This window comes from Euwallacea fornicatus, chromosome 7, assembly GCF_040115645.1.
Source record: "Euwallacea fornicatus isolate EFF26 chromosome 7, ASM4011564v1, whole genome shotgun sequence".
NCBI lineage: Eukaryota > Metazoa > Arthropoda > Insecta > Coleoptera > Curculionidae > Euwallacea > Euwallacea fornicatus.
In genome coordinates, this window is record NC_089547.1 from 2,240,898 (window position 1) to 2,264,466 (window position 23,569).

At 35.9% G+C, this 23,569-nt stretch overlaps 2 protein-coding genes and 1 long non-coding RNA gene across 4 annotated transcripts in view; 1 reads left to right on the forward strand and 2 right to left on the reverse strand.

The window, feature by feature from the left end:
• Nucleotides 1-3,943: 3,943 nt before the first annotated feature.
• On the forward strand, nt 3,944-5,297 carry LOC136340282 (uncharacterized). The gene has a single exon (XM_066284244.1). The coding sequence runs from the start codon at nt 4,031-4,033 to the stop codon at nt 4,892-4,894; it is 864 nt and encodes a 287-aa protein (XP_066140341.1). The 5' UTR covers nt 3,944-4,030; the 3' UTR covers nt 4,895-5,297.
• Nucleotides 5,298-5,417: 120 nt separating this feature from the next.
• Nucleotides 5,418-23,569, reverse strand: part of LOC136340276 (follistatin-related protein 5-like) — a 47,752-nt gene continuing 29,600 nt past the window's right edge. For both annotated transcript variants that reach the window (XM_066284234.1, XM_066284233.1), the window contains exons 3-18: nt 11,913-11,991; nt 11,517-11,738; nt 11,359-11,465; nt 10,689-10,805; nt 10,360-10,636; nt 8,576-8,860; nt 8,421-8,518; nt 8,145-8,289; nt 8,037-8,093; nt 7,862-7,983; nt 7,555-7,803; nt 7,394-7,501; nt 7,188-7,341; nt 6,939-7,139; nt 6,735-6,881; nt 5,418-6,676 (exon numbers count right to left, since the gene is read on the reverse strand). In XM_066284234.1, coding sequence (XP_066140331.1) covers nt 6,453-6,676; nt 6,735-6,881; nt 6,939-7,139; nt 7,188-7,341; nt 7,394-7,501; nt 7,555-7,803; nt 7,862-7,983; nt 8,037-8,093; nt 8,145-8,289; nt 8,421-8,518; nt 8,576-8,860; nt 10,360-10,636; nt 10,689-10,805; nt 11,359-11,465; nt 11,517-11,738; nt 11,913-11,991 — 2,592 coding nt within the window. In that variant the 3' untranslated portion in view covers nt 5,418-6,452. The remainder of the gene's footprint in view (nt 6,677-6,734; nt 6,882-6,938; nt 7,140-7,187; nt 7,342-7,393; nt 7,502-7,554; nt 7,804-7,861; nt 7,984-8,036; nt 8,094-8,144; nt 8,290-8,420; nt 8,519-8,575; nt 8,861-10,359; nt 10,637-10,688; nt 10,806-11,358; nt 11,466-11,516; nt 11,739-11,912; nt 11,992-23,569) is intronic.
• Nucleotides 22,193-22,755, reverse strand: LOC136340192 (uncharacterized). The gene is made up of 3 exons (XR_010732272.1): nt 22,475-22,755; nt 22,323-22,424; nt 22,193-22,266 (listed from the first exon to the last, which is right to left on the reverse strand). It is a non-coding gene; the product is annotated as an uncharacterized lncRNA (long non-coding RNA).

The following is a 23,569-nucleotide window of genomic DNA, read 5'->3' on the forward strand; positions in this document are numbered from 1 at the left end:
AAAAGCGAAAATATGAAAAATGGGCATTATCTGTGGTTTTTGTTGAAATCGCAGAATTGCTATGTCAGATTTCCCTAAATAAGAAAAAGTAAGTGGCAATCTTTATAGGGAAACTGCGTGTGTTACGCTACTGATATCGCACGATATATAACGTCCAGATATAGAGTAACGTGAACACATTGCATTAGAACAAATTCGTTACATGTGTAGGTTAAATTTGTATTTACAAATATAAACAAGTCATCAGAAAGATACGTAGTAAAAGAAAACAAATTATAAATGATACTTCTAAACACATTGAGTATGGAACTTAAGTGTGTTCGTGCTCATAGAATGTTTCCCATAAACGAGCAAGAATCATTTAAAATTCTTATTACGAACTATAGGTATATCGTATCACAAGAACGTGTACGAGTTCAGTAAATATGTACTAAAAAGCGAAATCTCACATGTATTTTCCCTACTAATCCCAATCCTTAAACATTAACTAATCTGCATCAAAGGCCATAAAAACTGAAATATGGATCCATTGACCATTGTAAAAGAGAAAAAGCAAGCTTTTTAATTATGAACGAGGCTTACGTATTATTACAGTATATGGTTTTTTTGATCATAAAAAAATCATAAAATACCAATATTAAAGAGGACACGCAAAATAAAAGTTTTTTTTTTATCATTACATACTAATACCGTCTTAATATAAATATGTTTTGCCATGAAAACCTTGTTTGGATTTCATTTGATTCTTCGAAATACTAAGACCGACATGAAACACAATAATATTATGTTAAAAAAACCACCAAATAAATTAAAAAAATTAAAACAATCCTATTTCTAAATTGAACATCCTGAATCAGTGGTATTCTACTGTGAGTAACGTCTATTTAGAGGATTTATCTTGAAAATATTATAGGGACTTATAGTCTTCAGAGCCGTACCGAAAGATATTCCGTTGAGAAAAGCGCGTTATGATAGTAATAGAACTACTAAATAATTGGCAAGTTGAAAATTTCCTCTTTTGCTTTATATTTATTACGCCACTGATGTAATGGATTTATGTGCAATTTTTTTTTTAATTCAATGCAACTCCGAGGTATACAGTTTTCAGAAAAAAAATTAAAAAAATAATAGAATTATTAATACCTTGAAAATAACAATAGAAACTACAATAAGCCAAAGTAATAAATGTTTGAACTAACACTGGACAAGTCGCACTTCGAATTTCTCGAGAACGATCCTTATCATTTGAAAAGGTATTTGTTGAGCTTCCCGAGTAATTTTGTTTTTTAACTCCTCCATATTATTCTCTTAACATTACTTCTTTATTATTACGTAAACACACATTATGTTCCATATAACCTCATAAAAAATTCTATAGGGATGAGGTCAAGCGGTCTAGCAGGTTACTCTAATTGCCGCAAATATTTCAATAACTGTTGAATTTAGATATAAGTTTGTTACATGAAATATGTCCAAAATTTGTCAGAAAACTCAAAACCGTCAAAATATGAATGGAATTCCGTAAAAAATAAATTAAAAAGCACATTTATCTACTACATGGGTAACCCTATACACATGTCAAAACAATATATGATGTATTCCAGTATTTTCATGCAAAATATTTCTCTCAATATTTAATGAATTTTTGCGGGACCTTTGGTCCTCTATGTATAACAACTGAACGTAGGCTTTAACTAAAAAGATTCGGTTTGAAATTTCGACACGCAAAAATCCTTAAGTTCACTAATACCTAAACAAATCACGAATTGCTTCGTTAGAGCACAATACACAATTAATTCACCAGAGCAAAATATTCTGTCACTAAAATATGAATTCTATTGCATTAGATTTTGTTCGCACAAACAGACACAAAACACATTAACTAAAACAGAAAATTCTAGTGGTTAACTTGGCCAATCTGTTAGATAATGAAATAATTCTGCATTTCACTAATATGCAAAACTCTTTGGTAACTCCCCTAGAACACAATAAACAATTAATTTGTTTGAATAAAATATTAGGTCATTAAAATTTGGATCGTATCGCGTTAGATTATTCTCAAGTGCAAAATTGCAACAGTGTTAAGACTAAAATGGATCATTTTAAAGTTTAATCCGGTGTCTAATTGAAAATTCTTAACGCCACCAATGCTCTAAAAACCCGGCTCGTTTCTCAGAGCCCTGTAAGCTGTCTGGTGAATAAGCTTTGCAGGAATACGTCGCAAACACCTGCCGCTACACGCGAAGCCTAAACAGCAGCTTCATCTCCATACATTGCAGGAAAAAACTTTAATCTCGCCGTCCTAATTTGGTTCCCTTCGATATGTCGTGTCAGCCCTGTCAACTTTTCGAAAAGGGTCTGAGGTTAAAAAAGCACTAAACGCTAAAGAGAAAACCGTTGTTTAAGCAGGTGAAATGTGGAACAAAGAGGTAGTTTCCAAGAAATAACTCGTTCCTGTGAGGCAATACTTTCCAGGCAAACGAGTAGAACAACCGAACCGCGGACCTTAAGAGCGTCTCAGGCTCGTTTGTAGGATTACATTGTTCCAGGAGAATTTGCATTCCAACGAGGTTCGCCTCGATTACTTCGGCCAGGGATGTACTACAGCAATTACGTTCACGATATAAATAGACGTTATTAATGCCCCAGACTTAAAACAAACGGTTATTGCTCCTACATATTCAATTACGATGCTCTAATTGAATATCCAGAAGGCAAAGTTTTTACTTAACAAGTTAGAAACTTAATTCCGAAATTCCACAGTGACCCCCGAAGACGATCTAGAACCGAAACCGAATAAATCTACTGTAAAGTGGGTGCAATTTGGCCGAGTTTCTCGCCACGAATAAATGATATTTGCAATTAGGGAGGAAGTTGGGTTTTATTGGTCGGGAATTAATCGGCATTATAGTTCATTAAGAATGGAAGTTATGGCCCTAAAGGGCGATTATCTTTCAGTAGAATGAGACGAGCAGCTTGAAATGATAATACGATGCAAATACCTATCAAAAGTGGTGTTAAGAGGGCACTGGATAGGCGATAACTAAGATAAATGGAAAAGTTCTCTGACCTCTTGTTTATCTCTTGGGTTTCATAGATATCGTATTTTTTTCTGTTAAATGGAAGAGAAATATTCCAATTTTGTATAGCACGATCGTCTCATTTCATCGATATATGAATCAACAAGTTCCCAGATAACGACCAATTTCTACCACATTCATTTCTCTCTTTGGCTTACTGTAAATTATGTAACCAACTATATATATTCCTCATTCTCTGATAAAACCAGTGGGTCAAAATTGTTCACGTCTCGCATTCGCATAAATATGCATCGCAAGTATTTCCAAACAATCATTGTTTGTGGAATATTTCAAGTATTCATATCTCAGCTTCCAATCTGTCAACTTTAAAATTTAATATAGATAAATTTTTATGGAATTCCAAAGGAACTTTACCGCCCAGGTACTTTTTATTATAGATGATTGGAGACTTTGCTTTCAGACATGTGGACTTGGTACAAGGCGGTCTTGTGTGCCCACACAGTATCGAATTGGTGTCCCTCAAGATATCGATCGATTAAACTCTATCCCAATCTTAACTCTGAATCTTCCCCGGGACCAACACTATGCATTTCCTCGGAGAGAAGGTGGATCTCTTAGTAATTTCTCCATTAAAAAATAATTCCATTCTTCATCTAGCCCCGAACTTGAAAATCCAAAATCCTTCATCGTCCATACATTCCGATACTCCGATCCCTCATCCATCCACATGTATGATCACATATCCGTCATCCCGCCATTCCGTATCTCTTGACATCTGTCCATTCACCTGGTAATTTCCTTCCTCACTTCCTTATTCTGTTCTGTATGTTCATCCTTTCAAAAGAGGCTCTCCTGTGCAGGATGCCTCCCCTCATTATATCATTCAAATACCTGATCTCACCTGGTCTAACCTGAACCAGCTCATCCATCAGCATCATGCTGACCTCGAGTAAGCTTGTAATGTTGACAGTTTCTAAATTTTTTTTACAATGTCCAAAAGTCTCTCCAATGTAACCGAAACTACTGACGATCTCTCATCACTGCCTGAAGAGCTCTTACCAGATAAACGAAAATTGAGCTGGAGCCAATCGGAAAACACATTAGACAGCCACAAAAACGTAAAACACAAATCTCTCGAGAAAGTCCTGAGTAAGGTAAAATCCTGGAGTTCCAGCAACGACTCAGAGATCAAAGAAAGAAATATCAGTGTTGAGCTGGATTTAGTGAGATCTCTCACCAAATTGGAAGTGTTAGAATCAAATGAGGATCTTGCTGGAATTCATTTGCTGAGAGCTCGTGATAGTCTGGATATTATGGTGAAGGATGAGCAAAACATGCCGAAATCTAATCTGGAACGATCGATTTTACAGCCAAAATCTCGCAGCATGCCTGATTCGCCAAAATCATCACCACAATTGGGAGGAAACTGTAAAGCGGGTTCAACGAAGATGATCTATTGGGATCGGCATGATAGACAAGATAAAAAGAATCGAAAAGACAATAAAAGGAACAATAAGGACAAAAATACTGATTCTCTAAGAAGTGATGGTTCTGGGTCTATTTCAAGCAAGAACCATTCGACATTAAAAAATGAGACCTCAGATGAAACCACAGAAAAAGTTTATTCTTTAGAGGCAGAAGAAGATTCTCCGCAGTATCAATTTTTGGCTAAAAACAGCAAATCTGTGGAATTTACCAATGAAGCTATGGTGATCTATTTTAATAACGACAATGTAGTCGGTGAGAGAAAGGAACCTTTGAAGAAGGAAGTTGATCAGCAGACTCGGAACAAGGAGATGAGGCGAATTCATCTAAATAAGACCCAAGAAAAGTGCAACCTGTGCCTCTTTTGAACCACATATTTATTTTCAGGGAAGATGGTACTGTGATATATTTATCATCCTATTTTGTATATTTATTAATATTGATTGTAAACTCATATTTATAATTATAACATTTTATTTTGTGGGCGTAAATGCAGTTACTTGCATAATTTAATTCTCTAAAAGAGCCTTGAATGGAGAAAAATGGCATTTAAAGCTTCTTTTTTTTATAACTTGCAGGAAATTTACACTAATGCATAAGCTCTGGATAAGGCGAGAAAAGTGTTTCGCGGCTCACACCAGTCTTTACACAGCACGTTTTAAAATTAAGCTTTACTTTAAGTGTTTCTAAAAGAAACTTAGACTCTGAAAAATAATGTAGTGGGTACATTTAAATATTTAACAGGTTGTAAATAAAATTCTATTTCAATTCTATAACAAAACTAACTTTTTCCAATATTGTAGTACTGTGGTAATTCAGTCATAGAACCGCCAAAAATTGGGGTTATTTAGAATAATATAAATTCGGGATTCTGGAAGGAAAAACGCAGAATAATCAATAATGGTTGTTACATTTTATTCCGCAAACAATAAATATAGTTTTGTCCCATTCCTTGTATGCGACATATTTTATTGTATATTATGATGTGTAACTATTGTTTACTTTTTAAATGAGCTAGAACATAAACAATCATGTAGGTACTTACAGGTAAATAAGCGACACTGCTTCTTACAAACTTACAGTTATTTACACGAGGATTAAACTTTGCTGTGAGCTTACTACCCAGTTATAGTAAACTATTCTTCTGTAATAGTACTTATTAAATTATGGGTATAGTCCATACAACAATCACCTAGCTGTAATCTTTATAACAAGAATAAAAAATTATTACCTAATTTGTCACAAAAATATTGTTTTGTGGCAAAGCTTTCTATATTTTATACCGTATATACACGCGATACTTTCTTGCTCAGGGAATTGCAGAACTTTATTGTAAATTTAACATAATACTACTTATATAACAAGAGTGCCTTGTGACCTATCTTCAGTTGCAGTTTCAGCTTGAATTACTTAAAAATTAGTATATGTATTATTATGTGATGTAACTTCGTGGCAATGCTAATCCTAAGTTATTTACATTGTATATACCACTATTTGGGCAATTCTGAGTATAACGCATTACATCAGCAAAGTTGATATGCAAATATACCATATTTAGTAAGTAAAACACCATTCTTTAATTATTTATTATTACACTAGTACAAACAAACATTTAAACAATTGTAGCGCCATCACTTATGCTTCTCTTAAACCAGACTATCTAAATGTACAGGGAACTGCCAAGATTGGAAAATATTGCAAGATGCGGTCGCTAGGTAGATGGTGACAAGTACACTTCATTGCCATACTCAAAATCATGAAACTAGTTTTATTAGTCAAATACTGACGACTTCATCAAGAGCATAAATTAAAGTGAAGCATTTCCAGGTTAACACCAATCATTAATATAAAAAAAATCGGGTTCTCAGTAATCACTGCGAAACACCCCATCAGAACAAAACTGGTTCCAAAACATGAGCAAAAAACCTAATGGTATTTCTGGGTGATCCACACGATATGAGATGGCTTTGCAACCGCGCTGATTTCGCAGTTAACAGTCCTGGACTGTCCATTGATGATAAAAAGAGCATGATTGCTAGGGCTGGCCAGGAACCCTCCAAATCGGCCTGCTGTCGTGATTGGACGAGCTGAATTGTCCCAATTTGACATTGAAGAGGCGATTCCCACTCCGGTGATTATTTCCACTTTGCCTGAGGTCAAGGAATACGTTGCCGAACTTATGCATTTTTGGGAAAAAGACGCAGTTACCTGTACTTAAATTCACAAACAATAGATCCTCTTTATTTTGACCACTCGCATACAAATCGTAACTGTGTGTGGTTTGGCTGGGGTAAAATGTGATATCTGAGATATTCAAACTGGTTTTCACGTCAAATAAAAATTCTAATCCATGTGCTGCAAGGAATATTTCATTAATAAATACCCCTCAGAGCTCTGAAGTTAAGTAACTACCTCTAATCTCCTGTACAATCAAAGTAGCCCCAGAGGGAGTTCTGTTAAAAGTCACCAACTTTCTTGAATCTGGAGAAATATATGGCTTTCCTAGTAGAGTTGGAGCAGTTGACACCACTGCATCGGTCAAATAATCCAGGACAACTTGACCAGTAGCCTTGCCTGTTACTGGTTCTTTACATTCCATGAATACAAACCCATCTGCAAGAAATAGTTTATTTCTGTCACCATAATGCTCAGAAACCTTACAGAGAGCTGAAAATTGAATCTCTTCAGGCACACAATTGTATGGAGCCAAATCTACTGAACGTGTATATCTCAAATTCTCCAAATCCAGTTTGTAAAGACCTCTTTGATTTGTGTGAGTTACGTATCCATATTTGAACGTATAGTGAGATATTTCCTAAAAAATTTTAATGCCCACACTACTCATGTTTTATTGAATATTTCTAAACCTGAAATGATGTGGGCAAGAACAAGTTTTTCACCATATCAAACTGCCCATCAATAGGCTCCGGATGCACAGTATGATGCTTTCTCTTCTGTGCTGCATCTCTTATTACCTAGGGATTATCGATAAATCAATAAACCAACTCAAAACAAACTTAAAACTTACTTGCACAGTTTTAGCTCCAGTGTCATTACCTTCCCTCCAACTCAACAACCATAGCTGGTCCAGATGCAGCACTTTGAACAGTTCTACAGGAACTTTATCAGTTCCCACAACATCAACTACAGCCATCTGGGCTGTAGATACTATAAGAATCCTGTCTAGTGTTGGTTGGGACGCATAAATGTATCTGTTGGAGACTGAAACTGCTCTACCCCAGGAACAGGGAGTTCCATGATCACCACAAACATATTCCTATGAAATTACACTTTTTATATATCTACAGGTATGCAAGAAAAAGTTTAAAAAATACTTGTGTTCCCGGGATTATATCAGTGCCCTGTATCATGTGATGTAGTCTGCAGGTGGTGGGTTCATAAACTGAAATCCCCCAATCGTGGAAAGCAAAGAATCTGTGCTCATCATCCGTAGGACCTTTAAGGTCTCTTATTATCATTTTTATTGGGGAATTAAGGGCTAATACTTACTTTGAGGAGTTGGTTGCTCCTGGATTACTAAAGAACTTATGTCCCTCGTGAGACCTCCTGTAAGTAATAGAACGATCACGGTTGGAAGTATTGTAATTCTTGAATTACCTATATTCGTGGCTTGACACATATAAGCCCCAGTGTCGGCAAAATCTATTTTCTTAATGTTTAGTGAAGTTCCATTGCCTATAATCTGGTATTTTTTAGAGCTGTCTTCTATCTTTAATTCCTCATCATTTTTCAACCATTGAACCTATATAATTAGATTTAAGTCTTAGAACTTTTGATTATCATTACGCTCTCAGCACATCATATGAAAAAGTTAGATATACCTAGTTCCCATAGCATATAGAGGATAAGAGTTTTCCGACCTGATAAACTAACCTGTGGAAAAGGCTCTCCAGATACGTGACAAAACATCTGAGCATCCTCTCCGGGTCTCTTTGACTGAATCTTGGGCATCACATGAACTTCTGGTAAAGCTGCAATAAATCTCCAATTTATTTCAATTCCCAAGAAAACACCTTGAAAAATCATACTATGAACTGTAAGCACATGGGTCTGCACCACATGCGGATTTCTTTGAGCACTACACGTGTAATTCCCAGCGTGCTGCAACTGCACTTTAGTCAAATATAAACTGCCATCTCCATAGACTTTTATATCGTCTTGGTTTAAGATTGCCAAATCTTGCCCATGGCGCCGCCATAATACTGGAGGAATTGGGGAACCCGTAACGGCACAGTGGAGCTCTACATTGTCTCCTAGACAAGCTGACACTTGATTGACTTCAAGAGCTTTGTCCAAAGTTACCACGGAGACGCCTAAGTTAAAAAAAAAACCATCTAAATCAAATTACTTTCAATTTTATCTACAGAATAACTTCGATTGTATCGAAGAAAGAAACCAATTTATTTCATGGTTTAAGTTGCGCTATTGAGAATGTTACCTCGATTTTGAGTCTTCGGAAACCGTGGAAACCCAGAAATTAGCCAATGTCTTGCTTTGTTTGCATTATTTCTTTGAAAAATATTTCGTTGGTAAAGTAATCACCAGCTTGATGTATAATCGCCGAACAAGAAAATATTCCCATTTCGAATAAAATAGTCGCGCTCTTCTCAAATGGTGAAATATTTTAGATTAAAAGGAGTCATAGAATTAATAGGAAAACCTTGAGTTACAAATGAATTAGTAAATGGTTTTCGATGCAATTTCTTAATGCATGTCGGTGTAAACTCACTGACTTTGCGTGACAACTGGCAATTTCCTGCCATTTAGCCACAAAGTTATATTGCAAACTTCGATTCTTTTTTATTTTATTTCCTCTTAAATTCAGGCTCTGTACCAAATCGATTTTCGATGCTACATTTTGGTGTAAATACACTCACTTGCCTCTGCCAAACTTACTTTCCTATGCAAAATTTTTCTTGACAACTGGTGAATACACTTTACTATACACACATACATATAAACATCGTTCAATTTTACATGTTTTTTTTTGTAGTATTTTACCATTGTTTCTGAGATATTTTCGGGACCACTTTAACTGTATTTCCATATAAAAACAACCATAATCTCTGTTAAATAATGACTTCTTTTGTATCCTTTATTACGAAAATTAGTGATCACGCTTTTAGTAAAGTTTGACTATTTTTTCTTGGTTTTCTGTTAAATCTAGTCATTGTTTTTACAAGCTTTCAACAGAATTTAGTACTGTCGTTAATAGAGACATTAATAAGCGGACTTCTATTGACAGGCACTTTCTTGGTATTTAATGAATACTCCGATAATATATTCAATTATTTTTACTTTTTTTTTTTCTTTAAAATCAACCTCTGATTTTCAGAAATTTTCAAACTCACTATGTCAGAGTATTTTCATATATCTAGATATGCACAACTGCATTGTGAAAAAGTTATTTCACAGGCGTTTTCTTGACAATTCGTGAATGAACTTTTGGTAAACGGATATACATGAGGTAGCCAACCCTTGAAGAAAATTCCAATAAGTAAAACCCTAAAAATGTGTCATTCATTGAGGCCTTCTTAAGAAATTATATCTCAAATTGAAGACATTTTTCTATTTTGAATTTAAAATTTTCGGTAAAAATCAAGAAACAAACAATTTACTCTAACATGTATAGAAAAGTTAACTTCTTAATACAAATATCTACATTGCTATTTATCAGCTCTACAAATAATGTAACAAAATTCTGATAACTCAAATGAATTGCTTCTATTGACAATATATTTGTTCGTTAGGTTGCCAGAAATTTGATATATTGATCTTTAAGGGGCTATTTTGTTAAGGAAACTATTCTTACTGTATAATTTGCTCATTGCTACTGAAAATTCGCTCAAACTAAGCTTCCGATCCTTGTCAGAATCATCAAATTCGATCATGCTAGAAAGAGAGCAGCCACTGGTCAAATTGATGACGTTGACCAAATCCTGGTCTTCTGATGAAACTTGATCAAGTTCAGATTTTTGCAAATATTCATCATTGTTTTTGTCATAGTGCGAAAACATCATGGACAGCAACGAGTCCTTGCTCTGATCCTCTGACATCAACTTGGCATGGTTGTAGAGCAACAAATTATCCTGCAAAAGAAGTATGTTCAATAAAATTTTAAGCAGTTTCAGTGGTCCTGACCTTCATAACTTCATATTCCTGCAAGGAACATTCGTCCCTTCCATAATAGTGATCTTCGATCTCGTTGAGTAAATTACTGAGATCTCCAGATTTTAAACTGGGTAGCACCAACACTGACTATAAAAGCAAAAACTGTTAAAATCGATTTGCAATTTATTGCTATTGCCTTTGCTGCAGCAAGAGATTGCTTTCGCAGTTTGCAAGGTAGTTTTGGATGCTGTAATATTCTGAGTTCCTGAGAAGTGAGTTTTTTCAACTAAAAACCACAGAACAAAAAAAAACTGGCAGGATATTATGTAGCCCTGAAAATTACTAGAAAAATCCCCAAAATTTCATGTTATAGCAATAAATTATGACCGCAGTTGTAGGAGCAACAACCACCAACTAAGAAGAACAGGCGAGCATTATAATTGCAAATTGGCTTTTAAGACCTCTTCTCATTGCAATTTATTGCTGCAAATGAATTATTAAAAAACTTGCAAAATTGCAAAAAAATTCGGTTTTTCTGATTTGATTCCAAATTCGGATGCATTTAATAAAAATGCGAAATTTCTTGGAATATTGCAAACTGTAAAACGAACTTTAGAAAACTCCCTCAAGAAAATGAAACTTTGCCATTGAAACCTAATAGAGGTAAAAGATTCGTAAGTAATCCCATTTATATTGTTACCTGAACGTTAGATAATCCTGAGGCACTTAATCCTGAAGAATTGTTCCTGGATTTGCGATCCTCAGGCGTTTTGCTTTCCAGCGTTTTCTCCTGCAGCCAATCACGCTCTGTAAAAGGCGTCTTTTAGGATTTAAGCTCATAAACCTGCTATAACGTACCACTTCTCGAATTTTTCTGACAGAAACTCATGTCCATTTGGGAAAGTCTTCTTCTGCTGCTACACGCAGTGCTGTGCATGTGGCAATGGCTGGGGTAAACCACCCCATCTGAGGCACATATGGGGTGGTGGGGCACACACATCTTTGAACACTCACATATCGGAATGGAATTCCGCATTTTGCATTCCCGCCCCGAGGGACAATAGTGAGAAAGACATGGATCTAAATAATGAATCATTTCAGAAATATTAAATTAAAAAAGTCAATTTTGAAAAAAAAACAAAAATAATAGCTCTTTATATAAAAAAAAATTAGAAGTTTGAATAAACTGTTAAGTTTAACTTAGTTTAGTTCAAAAATTACCAAATTTCTGCTTTTACATTACACTAAAGTTACCATTTTCCAAGAGGACGGTGGTGGTTTCCGGCAGTTCAGTGGAAAACATCTCCCGATGATGCCGTTGCGACCTCAAATTCTGCAAATTAAAATCCATAATTAAATCTCCTCCAGAGATTGGCAACGTAAAAGAGCTATCTAATTATAATTTTTGGGGATAAGAAGACTCGAGGGTGGCCTTTTAGGAGTCGAAATTTTAGGAGTATGCCTGGAACTCGTCTAATTTAGATTGAAATTTTAATTAGTCCGTCAGTTCGGCAAAAACAGACTCGAAACGAAGCTACAAAGGTAAATATTTACTTACAATTTCTTCTAATAAAAGTCGAGTTTTTGTTTCGAGTTTCGTCGGGTTGCTTCTTCGCTTTAAGGTACTTTTCATAAGCCCTTTCGACGGGTTGACTACTCAAGTCAACCTTTTTAATAGGACGCCCGCAGGACCTCCGGAAAGAGACTCAGAATTATCTGAAGATCGCACTTTGTCAATGCGAAGAAAGATGAATTGCAATTTTTCGTATTTCGCCGGTTCCACCGTTGCACCTGAAGACCCACAGACAGGTGGACGGACCAAGAGCCCACCCCCTCCAGCACTCAATAGAATATTGAATATTAGCAACAATTAAACGTGAGAAGAGTACTGCTGAGTTTATGCAGGAAATGAGATAAAGAATGAAATAAAAATAAAATAGCAAAGGATGATTAATTTTATATTTCTACAATCCAAGTAAAATAGGAATAAAACACGATTCTTAATGTCTTAATTTGCGGTTTTTGTGTTATATTCTGATAATGTTGGTGGTATTGTGGATCGAGGTAAGTAAAAATAAATTGTGGATTTAGAAAAGCAATTGTAAAATTAGCGAAATGAAATAGAAATATTTGAAGATAAATTTTATTTTTGTCGATGAATATTTGTCGATTAGCACCTCATATTTACAAGTTTTATAGCGCATAATCCCAGCTTGTACCCTTCCCAGTTTCGCCCGATAAATTTTCCGATATTCAAAAAGTTCCTCCTTTAATCAGTCTATTGAATCGAGGTTACATTGAATTCTCAAGAAATGCCTCGTATCGGACGTGCGGATGCTTAATCAACAATTCCGAAGCTAAAACCTTCCGTCCTAATAAAATTTATATGGCAGCGGGAATATCAAATATAGAAGGGAAAATATTTGAAATATGCGCTTAGGAAATACACATTTATTCTCTTTACAAAGCCCCAGCAGGAAATTTTACAGGAATTCGGATTAATATGCGCGTCTATGCCAAATTTAATTCCAGACTCCAGATAACTCTCTAAACTGGGTCGGGCCATTAAAATAATATCAGGCATCTGCAGTATAATTAAGCATTTTTAAAGACACACCAAAACTGGCCAGGCTGCAACTAAATGGTTTCGCCCTGTTGATTGAAACTTGCAACGTAATTTTATGGGATTTCGACTAGCTCCCACTAGTTCCATATGGCAACAAATTGGTTCACAGTCTCCAGGAGATCTAATTTGCATAATCGATTGAGTTAAACTAGTTTCCGGTCTTTAGATGCTCGACATGCTTTATTGCCTTTGGTAACACGATGCTCCTAGTTCGCCATGTTGTATGACGAATTTGGAACATGTTGCGTGTCCGAGGAGGAAAACTTGGCGCATTACGTGGGCAGAGTTGGAGATTGCTCGTGATATGGTTTAAATGGAGTTTAAGTTATTGGTTCACTGGAAATAAGATGATGTTAAAAGTGGATTAAACTCCAGGTGACCCATCTGAAACATAGTAGAAATGCCTGGCATTAAAGTCTGCTTTAAGCCAGAACCACTGGAACAACCAAAGGGAAGGTGCCATTTCGGATCCTTCGGTTTTCGAATTTTCGCTTGTTTTTTGCAAAATCTGGAATCGAACTTACACGTTCTATGTATGCTTGAAGTGATGACTGCTTAAACCCTTCTCCAACATTTTTAATGAATATCGCATAACTTGTGCCTTCACAAGCCCAAGTTTTTAAAATTTTGAAAATTGTCATTTTCGCGACCTACAGAGTATCCCAGGGAAAAGCGTCCACTCTGAATATGTACCTGTTTGTTTGGTTGGGAGGGGGGCATCATTCGGTGAAATAGTAGTTTTTGAAATGTCGTTCCTCTACCTCTGGAAACCGACCCTTTGATATTTTTAAATTAAAAGAGGGGTTGTATTATATCCCCTCTGAAAGGTAGTTTTTTTCTTTACATAGTCAAGCTTTTATTTTGTTATTTTTGTACATCGGTGTACAGTTGGCCTCAAAAGGTCTCGAATTCCCAAATGCATCAATAACAATGACTTTTCGAACACTCCATTTAAAAAATCGATAAACCCTAATTTTTTTGTGACGAACATTTTAATGATATATTCCTCCGCACCTAGTGATTTAAGCACTTCGTGGCAAGACATCACTTTGCAGTTCGTTCAAATTTTAATTAAATTAAAATGGTTTACACGTTACAAGAGAGAATCGAGATTGTGAGTCTGCATTACAGTAACAATCATCCTTCAAGAGCAGCAGCTCGTGTCTTCAATTTAAATCATCCCGAGAAAATAGTACGCTCCCCTTAAGTATCTAAATTGCTAATGAAATTCAATGAGACCGATTCCGTCCAAAGTAAAAAAAAATGAAATTGACTGCTCCATGAGAGATGATGAATCGCGGTTATAGGACTTTTCAAATGGACAGCAAAACGTCTGTACGAATGATTCCGTCATTTCAAAAACTACTGTTCATAGAATTTAAAAAAGAGAAAAATTCCATCCTTGTGTAATTAAATTACTACCAGCTACTAAATGGGGATGATTTCGACCGTCAGTTGAAATTCTGCGAATCTTTTAGTAACATGTTACATTTAAACATACATTTGTTGTATAATAAAATATTTTCCGATAAATATTCGTTCGATTTAAATGGTAAAGTTAACATATAATTGTCGTTACTGGAGTGACGTCATTCCTTAGTTGTTCCGAGAGACCCGCACTCGACAACCTCAAAAATGGAACGTTAGAATAAAGATTTTGGGTGATCACGTTCTTTGGCCATTTTACATGCCCGGAAACTTAAATGGAAGAAACTATCTACAACTTCTACAAGACGTCGTATCTCTCAGGATAGCTGAAATACTTGAACAAGATTCCCACTCCTTAGAATAGAAATTCACTTTTCCACAAGATGGAGTGCCTCCACACTACGCTACTGCCATCCGACTATTTCTAGATGAAGAATTCCCTGAAAGATGGATTGGCAGAAGAAGTCCAGTAGGATGGCCCGCGAAATCCCGCGACCTTAGTCTCCTGGATTTTTTTTTGTGAGGACATTTGAAGACCAAAATCTATGAACATACAATCTGATTCTCTCGAAAAGTTACGTGTCCAAACCATCGAAGAGAGCAGGTCAGTAATACTAGAAATGTTAGATCATGTGCGATAACGTTTTGAGGATTAGCTGTACATGTACAAGGAACTTAATGATATCACTTTTAATATTTCTTGCCACCATATAAACCAATATACAATTCTTACCACAATAGACCACCAAATAAAATATCTACAAATGTGATTAAAATCAAGTATTTTTTTTAATTTCTGTGAGAGAGACTTTTTCACCGAATAATATCCCCTGCCCTAACAAAATCGGCGTCTTTTATCATTTTTTTTAACAAGAAAAAGTTGAGATATTCAATATGGACGTCAACTATGGACACTTTCCCCTGAGACACCCAGTCTATTCTTACGGTGAACCTCAGCTTTTTCACATATCCCATATAAGTCCAGGGAAACGGGTTGCTATCTTTTTCCCAAAGAAATTTTAATGGCGTTTATTAGAAATTTCCTACTTTCCATGTCTCCGCCCAACGTAATTTCCGTGTCAGATTTAAAAAATTCTCCATGTCACTGAAACCTCGTTAGCACAGTAAAACTTTCTCCATGACATCGTTTGGTAAAGTTGGTAACGAACTCCTTGTCTAGCTCCATATTCCGATGAAAATTCCCCAGACCAGCTTATTACAGGAAGTGTTAATACCTTCCTTACACCTTTTTCAACTTTCTGAAAAACCGCATAAAACCTTAATTAAAGTTTCGGAATTGCAAGTTAATTTTCAGGCTTCGCATCCAGCTGGATATTAATTTTTCTGCTCGGACTTTTCCTGGTCAGAAACTGGCGAAATTCCCGGCATATTGCCATATATTACAGTTTCCGGATGGTGGATAAAAGGGACGCAAAAGTAATGGTGATCTCTTAAATCCACCGCCTAAAAACAAGGGAAAATGAGACTAAAAACCCTTGTGACAACGTTTTATTAGTTGGAAGTCGTCTGGTCATTTATAAATGCCTACTTCTCCAGATACTCTCACGAAGACATATATCGCAATTTTTCCACTTTTGATAGGTCCTGATTTTGAGCGTATAACGGCAATTATCATATTTCATATGAAGCGTTAATTCATGAACCAAATCTGAACGTCACATCTACAATATGAAATATCGAGATAATCGAATCATTTCGTAGTTTAATATTCGTTATGTGCCATTAATAACAATGACCGGTTTATACTGGGGTGGTAATTTTTGAAACGAATGCATTGTTGTTTGCAATTTCAACGCGTGTGCTCCTATGAAACTAAATTCGATTGCTGAGAACGGTTTTATTACAAATCTGCATATACAGCAGGGTAGATTCGATGAAAATTTTTACATTTTTTTATTTGGGTTGGAAAACTTCCAATAAACCGTGTAAATTCCTGTTGTTGTGCTGGATATTACTAGTTATAATTTAATCTTCGTAAAACAATGGTGGGTATTTCTAAATTACAGAAATTAGAGCCAGAAGGATGCTACACGATTTCTAGGTCCATAATAAAATAATTTTAGTGCCGTACGTACTCTCCGTTGAAAGTTCGAGCCATGGGAAGTCCGCTAAATTTGATTTAGAAAATCTCGGATCAGTCATAATTTGAAAGAAAACAATTTTTCAGCAAACCAGCCTCAATTTAAAACCTTTTGTGACTCATAAATTTCATTCATCAAACAATAACAATCATCATTTCATTCAAGTGGTAAATGATTGATTATTATTGGAAAAAGAAGGTTCGAGACCTACATTACCTTCCATTTATTGTTTTCTGCTTGAATGCTAAAAATCGAAATCATTCTCTTTTATTGTGCACTTCTAGTTTTACTGCTTCCACCTGATCCTGCTTACCATTTATATTTATCTAAATCACTAGCTTACTGTCGTCTGCTCCTCAACTTGATAACACGGCAAAAGCCGATGTCCCGAACCTCGAATACGAAAAATCAACCGCTGGCCCTTCAAATAAGGGACATACTTTTACAACCTCCTATATTTTATATGCTGCATAGCGGCAATACATGTGACTACTTATACAGACGCCCCAGTAGGCTTTCATGGAAACATTTCCGGGGAAACACGAGTTGTTGACGTAATCGAAAAGATTCGAGATCGTTCCGGAAAGATCTCACTAGTGTCGCAATTCCTGCTGCATATATCAGGACAGTGCTAAGGATTGTTTAATTAATCCGTCGTTGCCTATGTGTTTAAAACAAGTTCTTTTAGTCTTATAAAGTTCGGAAAATAATCTCACTTATCGCCGAACTCACAAAAAGAGTGAAAATATTAAACAAGTTGAGTTCCTTTTCAATCTAATTGTTTTTCACCTCTTTCTGCAAAGTCTTTCTTTGCCGCATTTTTTAATATAAAAATCTAAATTGAGGATGGAACAGAAACTTTCGGGGTACCAACAAAGCAGTTAACTCAGGCATACCTTGCCTGTTGTACCCACCTAAACTAACCTGACAATTATATTTGTGAAACATGCTATTGGGACTCGGTGCTTATTGATTCCAATCGGGCAATTTAAGTGAACAGCTCAACATAGCTCAGAAATATTTCAAAAAAAGCTCAGAAACAGTTTTGTATCCAATCGATACTTTCTAACCCTTTCCTCAGACCTCTGTATTTATATGGTGTAAAAACGAAAACTTCAAGATTTGAATACAAACTTCCAGGGTGTTAAAAGAAAACTCATTAGATTGGCGCATCATCGTTTTTACAGTACAAAATGGAACTTTGAAAGGATTTTTGCGGGTATGAAATGGGGCTCATTGTCACATTTTAGTGCTTCTAACGCTGACAAATTATCAAAAGAACATGTGGAACCAAAAACCTACTTTCGCATTCGATCGATGAATTCAAACCCCCTCAGCACGCCTCTGTACTTTTATAGTGTTATAATGGAATCTCCAGAATTTGAATAGAAGCTTTCAGGGCATGAAAAGAGGCTCATTGGCACATACTGGTTCGTTAACACTGACAAATTAGGAAATTATTTTGAGATTAAAACCCTGTTTCATGCCCGATCTGGTTACTTTCAACATTATACGTCGTGCGCCTTTGTATTTATATGTAAATATGAAAACAAAATAGAAAATCCAGGATTTGAAGACCTTTCGTGGCATCAAAAAATATACAATTTGGTATATAATGGACAACTTGTTGGTCTATCTTGGTTCTTTTCACCCTGAAAAATTTACATACTTAAAAAACAGTGTTATTGGTATTTCCAAGTACTCCTTTGGGAATTTGATGCGGCATGAGGTAAGGAGTAAATCGAATCCACATGTGCACTGGATTTTGAGTTCTTGAATTTGAACTTCTTCTCAGCAGTTTCTAAAAAGTGCTCAAAGTAATATGCGTAAAAATTGCTCTAAAAACTTCCTCGTTTCAATAGCTATCTAATGAGGCATATTACACGTCCAACAAATCATGTGCGGTTCGAAAAAAAATAGTCGAAATGCTTTAAATAAACAATTTAACTTAGATTTAATTAATAATTAAATCGTCGATTAATGCAAATTTTTACGGACATATTTCTCTCCCTACGGATGATCGCAGTGTGAGACAAATAATCGAGTAACGAAAGTTAAAAAATCCAAAACGGATTTTTTAACGAATAAAAAATATGAAGTACCTCAAAATCTAGTGAGTTTTTGAATGCCCTATAATCTCCTCAAAGGGACATTTCAAATTACCAGTAACCCTGTACAGTGCTCCTTATCCGTGTATATGCTACTCATTCAGGTTCACTTTCCCACAGGAATTCCCATTCCTCTTAGTTTCCACGTAATGAAAGCAGTGATACCAGAAGGTTTTAAATACGCCTTAAAAGACTTTCGTGGCAGAAAGCTCTTTATGTCCCGAAAGCTCACTTCTTTTTCCACGCACCACCCTGTATGTTACGGAACATTATGAACTTAAAGCTGTCACAACGAAAAAATCACTTTGCTAGAGCTCTGTCTGTAGGTTTTCGAGTAATTTAAATCTTCTCGAGGTTGTGTTTCTTTCAGCAATGTGGCTCTCTAAATTCGGTTTTCATTGAAGTTAACACACGCAGTGATTTCAACGCAAATAAGCTCTTTATTCACACAATTAAACTATGTATATGAAATGTCTAAAAGGTGGAAATAAAGGAGCAGTGTCTCGAGCCCAATAATACTGAACACCACACCACTTACAACCCGCATAAAATTAATCACTTAGCTTTAATGTATCGCCCTATGAGGAATTCCATAGTTTCAACCTAAATTACGTGCAGTTTTGCTGTGCTGCTTTAGACATTCGCATAAATAACGCGAATTTATACAAAGTTGCCCAGAAACGTCTAAATTAAGTGCACCAGAGAATTCATTATTCACACTCTCGTGACAGTTCTAGGTTTTTCTCATTTGCCTAATTTGGCAGAAAGCTCAAGTCCTTGGAATTTCCTGTTTTCGCTTAGGGTTGATTTAAATAAAGTGGCGTCTGTTTACGCGATATACGAGCTGCATTTTTCCATAGGTTTCCAGGCAGTTTGTCGCCTAATCAAATCTGTCTTCTCCATTTGCCCTCCAAGTGCTCGTTGTTTGGAGCGAGCCATAAATTCCGCAAGACTCCCTCCTTTAACTGCGTTTCTGTTCGATAACATTTTATGTAATGCAAGTTTTATTACTCCGGAAATCCCATATAGAAAGGGGGTATTCCAAGCATCAAAATCCTCTAAAATCCTTAATGTTTACTTGGGACTTAAGTGCGGTAATAAGCATCAAATGAGATTGCTTCGAAGAGGTCTCCCTTAACTCCCAGCAAACTAAATTTTAAATCACAACTTCCACTTTTATTAATGGGAATAGTTAAGGGCGAATTTATTCCCAACTTAAGTAATTATTCATGCGAATTGGTTTTGCGGCAGTGCAATTCCTCAATTTATGCGAATGTGTGTTTTCCTAGAGTTCACTTAAAGCATGTGCCCGGAATTCCGTATGGATCTAATGAGCATTGAGAGTTGCTTCCAGGAAACTCTCAATGCATGAATTTTTAATACCCGGGGTCAATAAATCTAAAAAAAACTGCGATACGTGTAAGCGAAGCTCGGTTTGACAGGCAGATAATGAAATATTGCCCCATATCTCCCGAATATGTGTCCCACATCATGGCTCGTGAATAAAATACTAGTACAAGAAAAATATGTCGAAACCTGACTTAAAAAATAATAAATATGGTGTCACTGAGAGGGGCTTTGTCTAAAGTTGTAATAAATTGCAATGCCGACGGGTTGTATTAATGATTTAAAGCAGGTATGCTATTGGGCGAAAGAGAAGGGGTAAGATGAGGAAGAGGGGCAAGTCCTTAAGGTTTTTTTGGCATAGGAAAGAGCCGGAAAATTTAAATTATACCGTGCGGCTTTAAATTGTCGCCTCTTGTTAACTTTTTATCAATTTTCTTAACGCACAAGTAGCATTAAATAACACAAAAAATACTATATTTTCACGTTTGTTTATTTCCCTTTATATTGCTTACATCACCGGTAGTGTAGAACGGCCGATATTTTGAAACTGGAACGTGGGTCAAGGGACACCTCAAATTAAAAATCGTTCAAAACTGCACCCAACGGTGTATTGTGAATCAAAATCTATCAATTAGTTTTTGAGAAAAACAGGCATAGGTCAAAAATGGAATACAAACTCAGTTAAATAGAACGTAAATAACGAGAAAATTTTAACGTCTTCGACGTGAGAACAATTGCTTTCCGACATTTTGGAAATTTCCAATTTTCAAGAAAAAAAAAGAACAAAGCCTGAAGAAGACCCAAATGTGTTAAAAAACCGAACGCCGCTGATCTCGAGGTATTAACCGTTGTTCCACGACGACCAAATTCAAACGTTCGTAAATTTGATTTCACTCTGTAAAACGTGTCTTCTTTTCAGTTTTATCCCTCGATATCGACACTCGGACAATTTGACCGAATTCCAAACCCTTCACAACTCTACGGTCTCACTTCCACTTATTGCATCCACTGTTAAAAACTCATTTCCGATTTACCAACTTTGGCTTTCTAAACATGGACCCATCTCTTCGGTCCCTGAAACAACACTACTCGTTAAAAAAAAACCTCCCTGAATGAACCCATTAAACGATGCCATACTGTGACATTCCCAAACTAAAATTCCCCTTTATTCCCGATAAGCCGACACTGGGGTAAAAGAGATCTCATAGCAGCGTGAAAAGGACAGAAAGCGATTTGCGTCTGAATGCGAATGGGGGGTCAAGCCGAAAAGAAAAAGTTTATCATGTGAATGGCTTGTTTTGTTGTTCAATCCAGACAGATGGGTTTTGTTCTTCTATCTATGGATAGGACGAACAATGGCATATCGGAATAGAGGGCTTTTTGATTGTTTTGTTAGCTTTATAACTTCAGACGAACAAAAAATTTCGGATAATGATGAAAGAAGCTTTAACGCTTTGGATATTTTGGGAACGATGACTATGGCAAAGAAAAAGGGAGAGTTAATGGATTCTATGTAAGAAACGATTTATTTCAAAATGAAATCATAAGGCCTATAAACATAACGACTGCAATCAAAAGCTCGAATCCAATAGTGAAAATAACCCCTGAATCAGTGTCTGCAGCTCGCATTCTATCCCCCTCTAGCAGCACGTGATTATTGTATAAGTCACTCCTGCATTGTCTGCAACTCAAACTCCCTCCATAGCGATTGTGGGGCTCTACAGCGCTTCCTATTAACTCGCACGCAGATTGATGCTCCTTGTCAACTGGTATTGAAGTAAATGTGCGCAAAGTATGAGGATTTTCAGCTAAAGATATATCATCCATTAAAATAATATATCAGAAGTATTCGTTCATCTACTCTGGTAGTCACAAGTCTCTCCTCCCAAACAAGATCACTCAAAGAAATATTTAAAAAAATGGGTTTGGAGTTCTCATTAAGGGCATTAGCCATAATTCTTCCAAGGGGGTCTGCATCTTCACCATCAGACATGAAGCTGCAAGAACACTGATATCACCATTGTACTTTTTAAGGATTTTTTGCAACACTCACTTGAAACCATTACAAGTGGCTTTTCTGATATCTTCATGAGAAGCGTCATGATCGGGCTCGTGGCAGTGTACCCGAAGCATCGATGCCAAGTAAGAGAAGATGCTGAAAACTTTTCGTTGTAGTCTTGCTTTAAAACTACGAAAAATTCTTACCCAAAGATGGCAAACTAATTGCTAAGACCAACACTACGAAACACTCATGGTGATGGTCAGGTTGGGTCAGCAATTACTAGCACACTAAAAGGGTCGGCCTGAATTGTGTTCGAGTGTCATAAAAGTAAGTCCGTGTAATAAATGACCAGAGAAGGTTTTAAGATAAAGTTTACATTTCGCTCTTAATCTATTTATAAATTGTAAGCGTACGGTGACTCTAGATAGCGACTTTGTTGCACATTCCAAGAAAAAGAACTGTATTGTCAAAAGGAGGAAAATTATTGTCGGACTCGTATGTACATGAACCATGAAGATTCGGGATACATAGAAGGTATAAATATCAATGGAGAAACGCATCATCTCTCATATGACTCATTTCGATTATAGCTCAAAAATTATACTAATAATGGAGATTGGAGTGCATGTTTCGGTAAAAGTTTTCGTCAGTAGAGATAATAAGTAGATTAGCAATTAATTATCTAAGAAATTTTATCTAAATCCCAGCAAAATTACGAAATTTTCTTAAAAATTATAAAAATTTTGAAATAAAATGAAATAGCAACATGAATCGGGAAGAAACTGAATATTAAACGACAGTATTTTTTTATCAGGAGATCTAAAGAATCCCATTGCGTTCTAGGTAATTCATATTACTTAGCGAGAATCATCTTGATAATGAGCTTTTTGATTGGCTGATTTTTTATTCATAAGGATGACTGTTATTCATAAGTAACGATATCGCAAAAACAAGAAGTGATTCTTAAAATGATCTGTTTTGCTTTCGTCAATGGAATTACTTATCGTACCGTACAATACTGATTCAAATAGAAAAAAAAATTAATTGGAAGGATGACGCTGGTTCCTCTCATTCAACGTTATTGAGAGAGATTTTCTTTTTTAAAAACTGCTAGGTGCTCTTATTGAAACAGTCAAAACCATGAATTAAAACCATGCATTCATAGGTCCACCCCTGTTGAAATATTATTGGCGTAGATTGCCACGGGAGGTTCTAAATTTTCCTAATGGAACGGAGGTTTTCAGCTTTCTTCTATTAATTTTTCGCCCCAGAATTCATACGTCGCAAGACACTCTTAA